We start from the raw sequence: 12526 nt of genomic DNA on the forward strand, positions 1-12526 counted from the left end.
GTCCACAAACTGTAACAGCTAAATTATGTTCAAAATATGCATTAACTTTTTTTTAAATAGGATTTGAATAACTTTTCAGGGCTTTTACTCAGACTTAATAATATTGTTTTCTTTCCTTTATAAGAGCATTTCCTGGACTGAATATATTTCCACACTTAAAAAAGAAAAAGCTATTGTTTTCTTTTGTTTCAATTTCAATTCTGTTTCAGTGACTAGAAAAAGGTTTTGTACTTCTCCAAGAAACGAAGAAATCATTTAATGTAAATTTATCTTCAAGGAACACAAAGTAAGCAAAAGTTTTCAAGCTGTCAGAAAAAGTTACACTACTTTGAAATTATTTTATAGTATGTACTACTAGAACAGACTTAAATGAATTATGACAAATTGCTCACCTCCTCATTGGAACCTGAGTATTAGAAACATTTTTTGTGCTTGACCAAATAAAAAATAATACTCTCAAACTAAAATTTTTCCATTAACATTTTAGAGGCAGGAAGGAAAATACAGGCCGTAGATATTCATCCATGGACAGTAAAACATTATAGAAGTATGTGTTAATAAAATATGTAAAAATGAGCTTTCAACAGCAGAACTGAGTATGCAAAGATTTTTCTGTTTGTTTTAAGAGCAGCTAGAGAAAAGGTTTCTAATACGTAAATATGTTCTCCACAGACTTTTGTCACTAGGTTAAAGGCTGTGCTCACTCTCTCCAAAATGCCAGGCATATCTTTGAGTGTGAGAAGAAAATTAAAAAAAGAAACAAACCTTCCAACAACACAGACCTTTGTGAGAGATTTTTTACTGCAGTCACTCAAACGATTCGCTTGTTTTAAATGGTATAATTAATATAAAATAAAAAGCAAACATTTCAAAAATTAAAATGTAATCAATACATACATTTTAATACTATTATAAAAAAGTTTAAGGGACAGTGTACAGAAGTCACCATTAGTTTGAGTGCCAGCATTCCTTTTTACAGTAGAAATCAAAATAATAATATGAACTATTACAAATTCAGTACTGACAAGGAACACTACACTTTGAGAATTTTCCCCTCTGACCTGCAATTCTTCCCATAAGTAAAGCTATTGTTTCCCTCCTAACTCTTTGCATTCCTCACAAGTTAGCTCGACTAACATTTCAATCTGCTAGCAAAGATCTAAACAGAAAAAAGAAAAAAAAGAAAAAAAAGAGAGAAAAAGAAAACTTTCTTTAAGGACAGACTACAGAAGTATTAGAAGCTTTTAACCCTGTACCCCCTCACATTCACCACTCAGAAATAACAAGATTAATATTTTGTTTCAGTTTTCTGTCAATTTGCTCCTTCCTGATTAAGTGCAGTTTATGCCTGCCTCAGGAAAGCCTGTTTCTAGGCTTCCCACGTTGTTTCAGAGTCCTAAGAGGATCAGCATAAAAACAACAGTAGTTTAGCCCTATGTATTTGTTTTCATTTCATGTCCAGAAATATTTCTGCTATAGAAATCCTACTTTAGCTAGCTGATTTATGAGATAATTCTGTAAGTCCACTGGAGAATGCAACAACAATTAATATAATTGCTTTCTGTTATTCCACCTATTTAAAATGCAAGTCTTTTCCAGGGCTGTATTAATTGTTTATAACTTAACAATAGCTTATACAGTTGAAAATTGTTATGATTATTATTATTACTACTATTAACACAATTCTACCCATGGGGAGAAAAAAACCTGAATATTTAGAAATATCTGAAAGAGAAAAATATTTAATGTACATATAAGTGGGGAAAAAAAAAGCACTTAGGTGTGTTAGCTTACACAACAAGAATCAAACAACAGGCAATTAGACTACAGCATGCAACCCCTTCAAGAGCTGATTGCCTGCTCTGACAAGTCACCTTTTACTTGTCACAGCAGTCAGAAGAGAAGCACTTCAGGCCACTGTGGTCGCAGTTGACAAGGTATTGTATTCCAACGGGGCCCCAGGCACCTCACTGCTGACTCTCCCAGGTAGCATGTCACCACGGTCTACTCCAGAGGGCTGCTTCTCAGAGCTGGTTGGCAAATTGGTTATCATGTCAACCAACTTCAACGAGCAAGTTGGATCACAAAACAAAAGGCAAGCCTGTGGTATGTTCGATCAATGGCAACACTAACATCTTAATTTCATTAGGTAGAGTGAAATGATGACCTGGGAAGAACAACATTTAAACGTTTTGGGAAGGAGCAACACCTGCGACTAGTAGACAAGTAGGGCAGAGAGTGGTTTCAGGAGCCCAAGAAGTTTGACAGAAGATTTTGGAGCTCATTATAACCCAGGATTTCTAAATAAGTAGTGCTGGTCAGACATTTATGCATCAAGTCTTTTGATAACACTTGACAGCATTTGTCCAACTGACAGAGGCCTGTCGCCAGCTGTAGCTAATCACAAGTGTTTCAGGTGGAGAAAATGGAAGAAAAATCCACAACCTATCTTTAACCATGATGTGTATCAGAGAAAAAACAAAGTAAACCACTTTCTGATTACTGTTGTGGGTCAACAGTTGAAACCCTGAAGCATAAGATCTGGTTATAAGCATTCTAACAAGCTGCAAGTGCTAAGAACCCATCAAGCACAACATAGGCTTTTTCTTGTTCATTCCAAGGCCCACAAGACAAGGAAAAATAGCAGTAGTAAGGGGAAACTTAAATGCCAAAAAGACCACAGTGACAATTTACCCTCAAGTCCACCCCTTCCTCTCAAAGAGGAATAAAAACAGCAGTAAAAAAAAATAAAAATTGTTGTCTCAAACACTGAAATACCCTCAACATGCTTCACAGGCAACTTACTTCAGAACTTAAGCTGTTTCACTTGAACAACCAGAAATGGACCTAGTTATGGCTTTGACAAGGTCTGCAGATCCCTAAGCACCACATACCTTTTCCATGTGTAAGCAGCTATTCAGAACAAGTCAGTCACCTCTCCGTATTTTCTTCAATAAGTAGCTGGACATATGCAACTTAAACCACATATTAGCTTGTTTTTCCAAAACATGGATCATTTTTATGGCTTGTTTTGAGTTGTCTAGTATTTCCATATCTTCTGAAATATGAACTGGACACAGTATTCTAAACCCATTTAAAAAAAGATTGTATATATGCCTCAGTACTGATGCTGTCCTTTCCACATAGCCAAAGTTTAGCAATGGTCTTTTTTCTACAGCACTGTGCTGATAACTTACACCGACTGTGACGCATAATTTTCCTAACGCATTCCAAGAGTGTTTCTTTATTATTTTTCTTTTAAAATCTCTCACCTATATATACAATCCATACCTGCCTGAATTCAAAAGTTACTTGTTAGACTGTAATCATCTAAACAGATAATTCAGATCAGTGTTACTAACCTTTCCTTTTCATTAATTCAATACTTAATGACCTAAATGATCATTTTTTAATCAGCTTCCAGCTCTACAAACTATTTTATCATCAACTACGTAGTTAATAAAATTAGATCAAACATCTGACCAAACATCTTCCATAGAAAGCAAAGCTTTCCCTTAACAGTGGACAGAAGTATAAACAAAGATTCATATCAGATCATCATCAGATGATGTAAAAGCCCTAAATCCTGAACAGTGAAAAGAGTACTCACTAAACTACTTCACTACTTGTTTTCCTCACTCATCTGGGCGAGCACAAATAAAATTCACAATAAAGCAACAGACATCTACTCAAGAGATGAGAAATTATTTCTATAAAGAATATTTGAAAGAAATTTAATTCTCAGAACATTGTTGATTACCAAGAATCTAAATAAAATATCAATTTAAAATACTTCCATGGTAACCAAGCAAAACAATAACTAAACACATTGAACATCACACGGAGTTCTTTGAATACCATTTTATTAATTTTTGCCTGAAGACAGAAATTACAAATAAACTAGTAATTTAATAATGGATATACAATGCAACTTTTTTTAGGGCTTATGGTTTCAGACACTAAAATAAATATGCAAACACTTTTCTACTTTAAGAATTACATTAACAGGTGTACACAGATATTGCAGACAGCAAACTCTGACCTAAATTTAATTCCCACCTTACTCAGAGCTCTATTTAGCAGTTGCAGGATAACACGAGGGCTAAGAGATGACAGCACTGCCACCTCGTGCCAGTCAAGCTGAAGGCTAACAAACAAGACTACTGACTAAAACTAATCCCAGAACATGTTCTGCCTTTAAAGTCTGATGGTTATTTGAGATCAGATGCTTGATCTTGACTTACGAAAGAGCATAATAGCATCAGCCTTTAAGAACATCTTAAATCAATTCTTTAAATAAAAATAATCGAACTATCTGTACTTAATCAGCATGTCTGGCAGCAACTACTCATTATATCTGACATTTTAACATCCTGGTTTTAGTCACTCATAACTGTGACAACTTTCAATCACCAGGGATAAGAGCTTTGGTAACAGATATCTGTTTCAGACTGTCTTTCTGGTTTGGTTTTGGTTTTTTGTAAAACAAATTATGACAGACTCCCCCCCCAAAAAAAGTACATGTATACACAGTTTGACAGTTCAGAAAAACACATAAAACTTCTTTTGAAGCAATCTAATACACCTATGCTACAAAAAGGGTCATATATCCTTACTGCATAAATATTTAAATATGAGTCAACATAAACTTTAGAAAAGTGGACAAGTATTATGAAAATTCTCAAGTATACTGACCAGCCACAAGGAAAAAAAATTCCATTCAGTCCATTCTTCCCAAAAGACATGTGCTACATCAAACATCACATAATGAAAAAAACGATTTTTTTTCTCTTTATTTACTGATAAATATAGTTCTCCTCAGTGGACATTTCAGTGACTTCCCCTCTGCAAGAGTCATTATCACAAGCAGGAAAATAGGAGTACTCACCAATATCATTAGCTAGACAAGCAGGATCAGAGGCCCCAAGGGTAGCCTCAAACTCCTCCTGAAGACGATAAGCTCTTTGAAGAAGGGATTCAAGCTTATGAATGAATTCAGCACTAATGATATCCTGCAACAAGATACATTTCAGAAGATTTTCTCTTTGTTTAGAGTCTGTAAGATTCCTTTGTAAAATCTAAGCATATTAAGCCTTCAAAGAGCAAACTGTGACACATTAATTTCCTACAAACTGCACAAGGACACTGTCAGATGAATACTTCAACATTCAAAATATACATGCTTTTCTAAACACACACATATTTTATTTAGTGTAATAAAAATAAGATCCAAATTTAAAAACATTTTAAAATTATCTGTGAGGGTCACTGCACTAGAAATAGGGAAAGCCATACAGATGTATGTTTATTTCAAAATATTTTCAGCATTTAGTTTATAAGAACAAAGGACTATAAATAAAATTTAAGCACATTATTTGTGAATATTCATAAATCCATCATCTCTTTCCCAAGATCTTTATCTTTGCTAAGCAGACATCCTCTCACATAATCATAAAAGAGATGACCCAAGAGATTTTGTGCAGAGAACTAGTATGCTTGAAAGCTTGATAATATCATCCAGAAGTAAACACTGATGCAAAAGCAATTGCCAAAAAACAAACGAAGCTAATTTCCCCTCCAAATAATCAACCAAAAAAAATCAAAAGAAACAAAGTTAGATGTCCTTTAAATACAACGCCACTAAATAGGAAATTTGAGTACATTCTGGTTTTGCTAATTGAATTAGAAGTTGAAAAGACTCAGGTAGCAAAATGCAATGAATTGTCAAGGCATCAACAGCAGATTATAGATTGAATATACTCACTTCTACACTTTCTTCTGCAATTGCATCTCCTGCTCCCAGCTTAATGGAACCACAACTGGCTTCTTCAACTTGCCTGTTACGGAAAGTTAATGCCTGCTCCCATCGATGCAGTGCTTCTTCGAAAAGCTCCATACCTAGGAGAGACCAGGAATACCTCCATTCCATCAAATACACAACTTCCCTATTTATTCCCATTTTAGAGTCACAGGAAACTATGCAGCTAATAAGCATGATTATAGCAGAGACGTAAGTTTTAACAAGAATAGCAAGTCCTAGCCTAAAAAAAAAAAAAAAAAAAGTAGTTATCTGCCTTTTTAAGAAGATGGAGTTCACAATATGACTAAAGCAATGATGTTCAGTGTACTCTTTCCTATTTACTTTTTAAATATTTCTATGGCTTACTACTACAAATACAGAAATTAAAAAAAACGGATTTTTAAAAATTAACTCTAGAACAAGTAAGGTTCTATTATTTTATAGAAACGTTCTTAGACACATGCCCACAGCACACCGTGAAAAAACACCACAATAATATTGTGTAAGTGTCATTTTGCCATAAACACAAGAAATTACTTACATTCATTATTGGTAGATACTGAATATTCTTATTATAACTTACCCATCAAATACAAATTTTCAGGTGTGGTCACTGGAATATTGACAAGCTTAATATCATCTTCATCTGCTTTGTCCCAGGAATTAGAATTGGCACAAGCACAACTGTGACAAGAGGTGGCACTCTGAACCTTAAAAAAAAAAAACAACAACCAATTTTAAACTGTTGCTATACAGAGTATCCTTAAAACTACATTCCTGCCAGAGTACATTACATCCAAGTTATCCATCTAGAAACTATTTTTACTACATAGTAAGTACAATGGCCTTCTCAGCATCTCTAGCCATGTGTGCAGCTTGTTCAGGAAAGTTGTTTCAGCTCAGTGAAACCATTAGGTGCATATGCAGTGCAAGTTAACAGACATTCAAGAGCCTTAAAACAATTCTACTCACCGAGGCCAGACTTTGAACTGAACCGGAGTATTTACTGAAAAGTCCTCCATTTGCATAGATACAAGACTGAGAACCTTTTTCCTTGGCAGAGCTCAGAGAAAGAGTCAAGTTTTGCCGACTGCTGGAACAACTAGAACCTAAGAGATGCACCGATTTTAAAGTTGCTGCAAACTCAAAACATTGTATCTTTTGTTAGCAACATCTATGAAGAACTGCATTTACTCTTCTCAACAGAATTCAGTTTAGAAGCAAAACCAACAATTATTCTTTTGTTTACAGTTACATAAGAGAAACTACAAATTAAGAGCAGTTAATATCTATAACAATAACCATACATTTGAGCCTAATTATTTTCCCATTCTATAAAAATTTAAATTTGCTTTTCTTAGTATTGAGATATGTTCACAAGAACAGCAAATGTCATTGTTAATACACTATTCATAAAGAAGTTTTAATTCAAATTAATGATTAATACTTCAGCCTTGAGAACAAGATCAGGTTATTTATAAAACACTGTAACTATGTTCCTAATTTGCACAATTTCTACTTCTACAATTCAAACCCACTCAGCATTAAAGGAGAACAGTTTGTTTTACTACTACACACTGTTATGCACACCCATCCCCTCACACCTCTTTTCTTCTCCTCCAAGACACAAACAAAAAAAATTGGGGGTTCCTTCATGTACCTTTTTCTGATGCAGCTGCTTTGGTACATTCTAATACTAGATGACTGGCTTCCCATGGTGGCACTTTCTTGGTTTTCTTTCCACGTCTTCTTTTAAAATGACGGGCCAGAAAAATAACAGATATTGCACTCACTGCTGTTACTGTGAAAAGCTTCTTTAACCCAGGGGAAAGCTTTATCTGAAAATAAGAGAGTGTGATTCCATTGGAAATATAAGTCGCAGAAGGCAAAGGCAGGGAATGGGAGAATGAAGAACCACTCGCTGTAGGAGAAGATCAAGTTTTAGATCACATCAGGAACCCGCAGGTGCACAAGCCCATGGCACCTGATCAGATGTATCCACAGGTCCTGAGGGAACTGGTGGACGAAGCTGCTAAGCCACTATCCGTCATATTTGAGAAGTCATGGCAGTCTGGTGAAGTTCCGACTGACTGGAAAAGGGGAAACATAACCCCCATTTTTAAGAAGGGAAATAAGGAAGATCCAAGGAACAGTCTCACCTCTGTGCCTGGCAAGATCATGGAGCGGATCCTCCTGGATACTATGTAAAGGTACATTGAAAATAAGGAGGTGATTGGTGACAGACAACAAGGGCAAATCATGCCTGACAAATCTGGTGGCCTTCTATGATGGTGTCACAGTGCTGATGGATAAGGGAAGAGCAACTGACATAATCTACCTGGACTTGTGCAAAGCATTCAACACTGTTCCACACAACAGCCTTGTCTCTAAATTACAGAGACATGGACTTGATGAAAAGACTACTCAGTGGACAAGAAACCGGCTGCATGGTCACACTCAAAGACTGTGGTCAATGGCTTAATGTCCAAGTTGAGACCAGTGACAAGTGGCGTTCCTCAGGGCTTGGTCATGGGACCAGTGCTGTTCCATCTTTGCTGGAACATGGACAGTGGATCGAGTGCACCCTCAGCAAGTTCACCAACAACACCAAGCTGAGTTGTGTGGTCAATATGCTGGAGGGAAGGGATGCCATCCAGAGGGACCTTGACAGGCTGGAGAGGTCGTCTCCGTGCAAACTTCACGAAGTTCAACAAGGCCAAGTGCAAGGTCCTGCATGCGGGTCGAGGCAATCCCAAGCACAAATACAGGCTGGGAGGAGAATGGATTGAGAGCAGCCCTGTGGAGAAGGACTTGGGGGTGTTGGTTGATGAGAAGGTCAACACGGCCTGGCAATGTGTGCATGCAGCCCAGAAAGCCAACCATGTCCTGGGCTGCATCAAAAGAAGAGTGACCAGCAGGTCAAGGGAGGTGATTCTCCCCCTCTGCTCTGCTCTCATGAGATCCCACCGGCAGCACTGCATCCAGCTCTGGGGCCCCCAACATAAGAAAGACACAGAGCTGTTGGAGCAGGTCCAGAGGAGAGCCACAAAGATGGTCAGAGGGCTGGAGCACCTCCCATATGAGGACACGCTGAGAGAGTTGGGGTTTTTCAGCTGCGAGAAAAGAAGGCTCCAGGGAGACCTAACAGCACCTTCCAGTACCAAAGGGGGCTACAGGAGAGATGTGGAGGCACTCTTGACCAGGGAACGCAGTGATGGGATGAGGGGGAAGAGCTTTAAGATGAGAGAGGGTAGACTTAGATCAGATACCAGGAAGAAATTTTTTCCTGTGAGGGTAGCGAGGCAATGGAACAGGTTGCCCAGAGACGCCCCATCCCTGGAGGTGTTCAACACAAGGCTGGACAAGGCTTTGAGCCTTTGGTCTAGTGGGAGGTGTCCCTGCCCATGGCAGGGGGGTTGGAAATCGATGGTTAAGGTCCCTTCCAACCCAAACCATGCTATGATTCTATGATACACTCCTTAACTCCCACCTTTCCTCCTACCCTCCTTTTGGTGTGTTCAAGCTAAGCTACAGCTTGTCTGAAGGAGATAAGAGATGCTGCTCTCACATAGCCCGAGAAATAACCAACTCTCATTCAGGACACAGACTAACTGCTTCTTAAAGTTTGTGATGGCCAGTAGGTGAGAGAGTTTATAAAGCGGCCGGTGGGACAAAGTGAGTGGCTGCACTGAGACATATTGCAGCACCAAGGACTATAAGGTGTATTGCAAACCCATGAACTATGGGGATCTAAGTATTTTAATGGCAGGACGATACTGGGCTTCCATAAAGTCTCTAGCAGCAAAAAAATACTGAGAAGAAACTCATCCTTCACAACTAGACTATCTTCTTGCACTGTGAAAGAGTGGAGGATCCAAAAGCTAACATCTGCATGCTGTTTCAAATTGGGAAGAACATGTGTTTAAACATATTTCTCTATGTAAACCTGGGGTTTTTTATTGTAATGTCTTATTTTGACCATAAATCAGTCATAGGTTTGCAAATTTTTAAATTAGCAAATAAGAATCACAAATACAACCAACTGGAATTAAAAACCATTAACAAAGTTTATAAAGTTCCAAATGACAAGATATACAAGGAAAAAACCAGCTGCTTAAGTGGAAACTAGAGTCTATATCCACAATCTTTAGGAGACCTATGCTGCTTGAGAAACAAACTGCTGGGAGAAAAGCCGACCTGAAGTCCTTGGGGCTAATACGATGTTTCCGTAACATGTTTCCTCATACAAAAGAGAGCTGGCCACACAGGGTTCCACTGCACTCTGGCAGTCCCTGGTTGCTGCGCAATTGGTTAATACTATCAGATGTGTGTATTTTAAAGAAGCATTGAAAGCTTTACTCACCACTGAGTTTGCAATCAACAAGTCAAACACCTTTGACTTGAGAACTCTGTCCTTAGTGATACTGTACCATGACCGAGGCCAAAACCCTAGCACTGTGCTCTGTGAGGAAAAGGAAATCCCTGAAACACAGCACAAACGTGTGTCTACAAAAGACCGTTATATTTAACAAAAAAAAGTCAGTAACCAAATAACTGAGATTGAAACTTTAGTTCTAGCATTTAATTCTGTGAGCTTCAATGTTTTAAAGAACTGTAACTGGATTTTTTTTTAAATCTTGCCTGTGCCTACAAGTACTATAAGAAATAAATTAACAGTAAAATGAAAAACTCTGAGGAAGGGAAAGTTAATAGTTGCACATAATGGAGTTGCACGTAGTATTTAAAAAGAATGTACATACACAGCAAGATAAAAAAGAAATCAGTGATCTTCCAGGAAGAATTTAGAAGTATTATAAATACACAAAAAAAAAGTGTTAGATGCAGCTAAGACTGAGATGATCTCGTTCTGGTTTTACAGGGAGTAACACTTTGAAAGGCATTTACATACAAATATGAAAAATGTCATAGGTATTGTTTATAAGCATCTAATTCAATAAAAATAATAGTCATATCAAAGACATGGGTTTAAAAGCAGAACTTTATTAGGACCTGCTAATACCTTTTTTTGAAAAAAATATATTATTGGCATTCCTAACTACAAACATTTTTTTTTTCTCTTAGTTATCAATGATTCAGCATAGAGAGAATGGAAAAAACTACTGAACCATATTTGTGCAGCCAACTAGAAACACGTTTATTTCCTCTTGTGTATTATAGCATCAGAATATGTCTCACACCTCAAGAAATTTATTCTCTGAAGGATACAACTGAAGCCTTACTATCTTCACAAGTAATTATGACTTATTTCCCTCTACCACAGGCTTCTCTGATCTCTACAACACAATTACAGTTCCTCCTCCCTGTCTTTGACATGAAGGTGCTCTAGGGACAAATCTCATGATTCTATGCATACAAGGAGTGTCAGCTTCACAATACTTCCAGCTTTTGTCAACCTGAAAACTAAGGTACTCTTCGCCCAGATTTGAGTGACTGCTACTCATGTTGCCATTTATATAGTGAAAACTAGCCTATAATATCGATGAAAAAAAAAAAAAATCACTCCAGGGCCATCTATAAAAGGAAATGCTTTCCACAAGTAAAACAAACAAATAAAACCAGCAAAAAGCACCGAACAGGTTTAAAAAACCGCCCCTTTTTAAAGAATAGCTGCCTTGTTTTAGTCATGTGCCACTTAGTTAATCAAACAGGATTTTTGACTGGCATTAATGAATTACCATTCAGATTTGTTTAGCGAGTGACAATCTAGAAAATGTTTAGCTTTTAAATGCCTCAAAAAATTTACAAAAAAAAAAAAAGATAAGGATTTTTTGATTTGATGAAAATCACTGGGCTGTTGCAAAATCAAGACATATAGACATTGCAGATAAAACAACCTCTTCAGTCATATGTATGATAATACACTAAGCATTTATCATCAGAAAAAGACAAAAAAACCCCTGCTTATTTTAGTTCAGTGTTCTAAATGAACTAAAGATATTTCTAGAAATTTAGTTAATATTAAACTCAGAGGAGTGAGTACAACATTACAATTAAACTTCTAAACATATATCATAAGTGACAATGCTCAGATAATGTATGTATTACCTGGTTAAGAGAATAATACCAAGAAAGGGGAAGATGAAATACCCGCAAAGCTACAGTCTTCAGCGAGAATCGCGCCTCAGTAACAGCTTCTTCTGACATGGCTCCTTCTCTCCCATAACCTCATTAAGTGGAACTATCTTGAAAACAGCCACAGATGGTCTCTGGAATACTCTGTCAAAGGAAGGATACATCAGGCAACAGAAGCCCAGGACAGCTTTCTTCCACTAGCTCGGACCCCTTACATAACAGGTACGTGACTTGTTTGATTGATCTTTCCAAATAAAGACTTGTGCTTAATGAGTAGACAGCAACTTTGCTGGTTCAGCCGAGGCCCCATTCCTTCCAGGTGCTCCGTGCAGACCTGTGTGTGTATAACCAGGATGCAGAGAGCACCCAGTCTGCTTATTCCCCAGCCGGCAGCTCGCCTGTTACACCCCATAAATCACACACAGCAACACCCCTGCTTCTGAGATCGCTACTGTTGGAAGAGTGTATCTGCCAGCTACAAGAGAGCAGACAGAAAAAAAAGTTTATCTCATTCAGAGCTTCAATTTTTTGCAGAAACACGTTGAGGAATAAATACTACAGCCTGACGTCATCTCCCCCGTTACGAGGAACAGCCCCCTCACTGCCCGATGCCAGACACGGGGGACGCCCCTG

General features: G+C 37.6%; 1 protein-coding gene across 1 annotated transcript in view; it reads right to left on the reverse strand.

The window, feature by feature from the left end:
* FAM73A (family with sequence similarity 73, member A) overlaps nucleotides 1-11965 on the reverse strand; it is a 33117-nt gene extending 21152 nt beyond the window's left edge. Inside the window, exons 1-6 of the mRNA XM_010087412.1 lie at nucleotides 11867-11965; nucleotides 7461-7638; nucleotides 6773-6909; nucleotides 6384-6510; nucleotides 5765-5898; nucleotides 4889-5012 (exon numbers count right to left, since the gene is read on the reverse strand). Coding sequence (XP_010085714.1) covers nucleotides 4889-5012; nucleotides 5765-5898; nucleotides 6384-6510; nucleotides 6773-6909; nucleotides 7461-7638; nucleotides 11867-11965 — 799 coding nt within the window. The remainder of the gene's footprint in view (nucleotides 1-4888; nucleotides 5013-5764; nucleotides 5899-6383; nucleotides 6511-6772; nucleotides 6910-7460; nucleotides 7639-11866) is intronic.
* Nucleotides 11966-12526: the final 561 nt, after the last annotated feature.

Source organism: Pterocles gutturalis, unplaced genomic scaffold, assembly GCF_000699245.1.
Source record: "Pterocles gutturalis isolate BGI_N339 unplaced genomic scaffold, ASM69924v1 scaffold9811, whole genome shotgun sequence".
Classification (NCBI taxonomy): Eukaryota; Metazoa; Chordata; class Aves; order Pterocliformes; family Pteroclidae; genus Pterocles; species Pterocles gutturalis.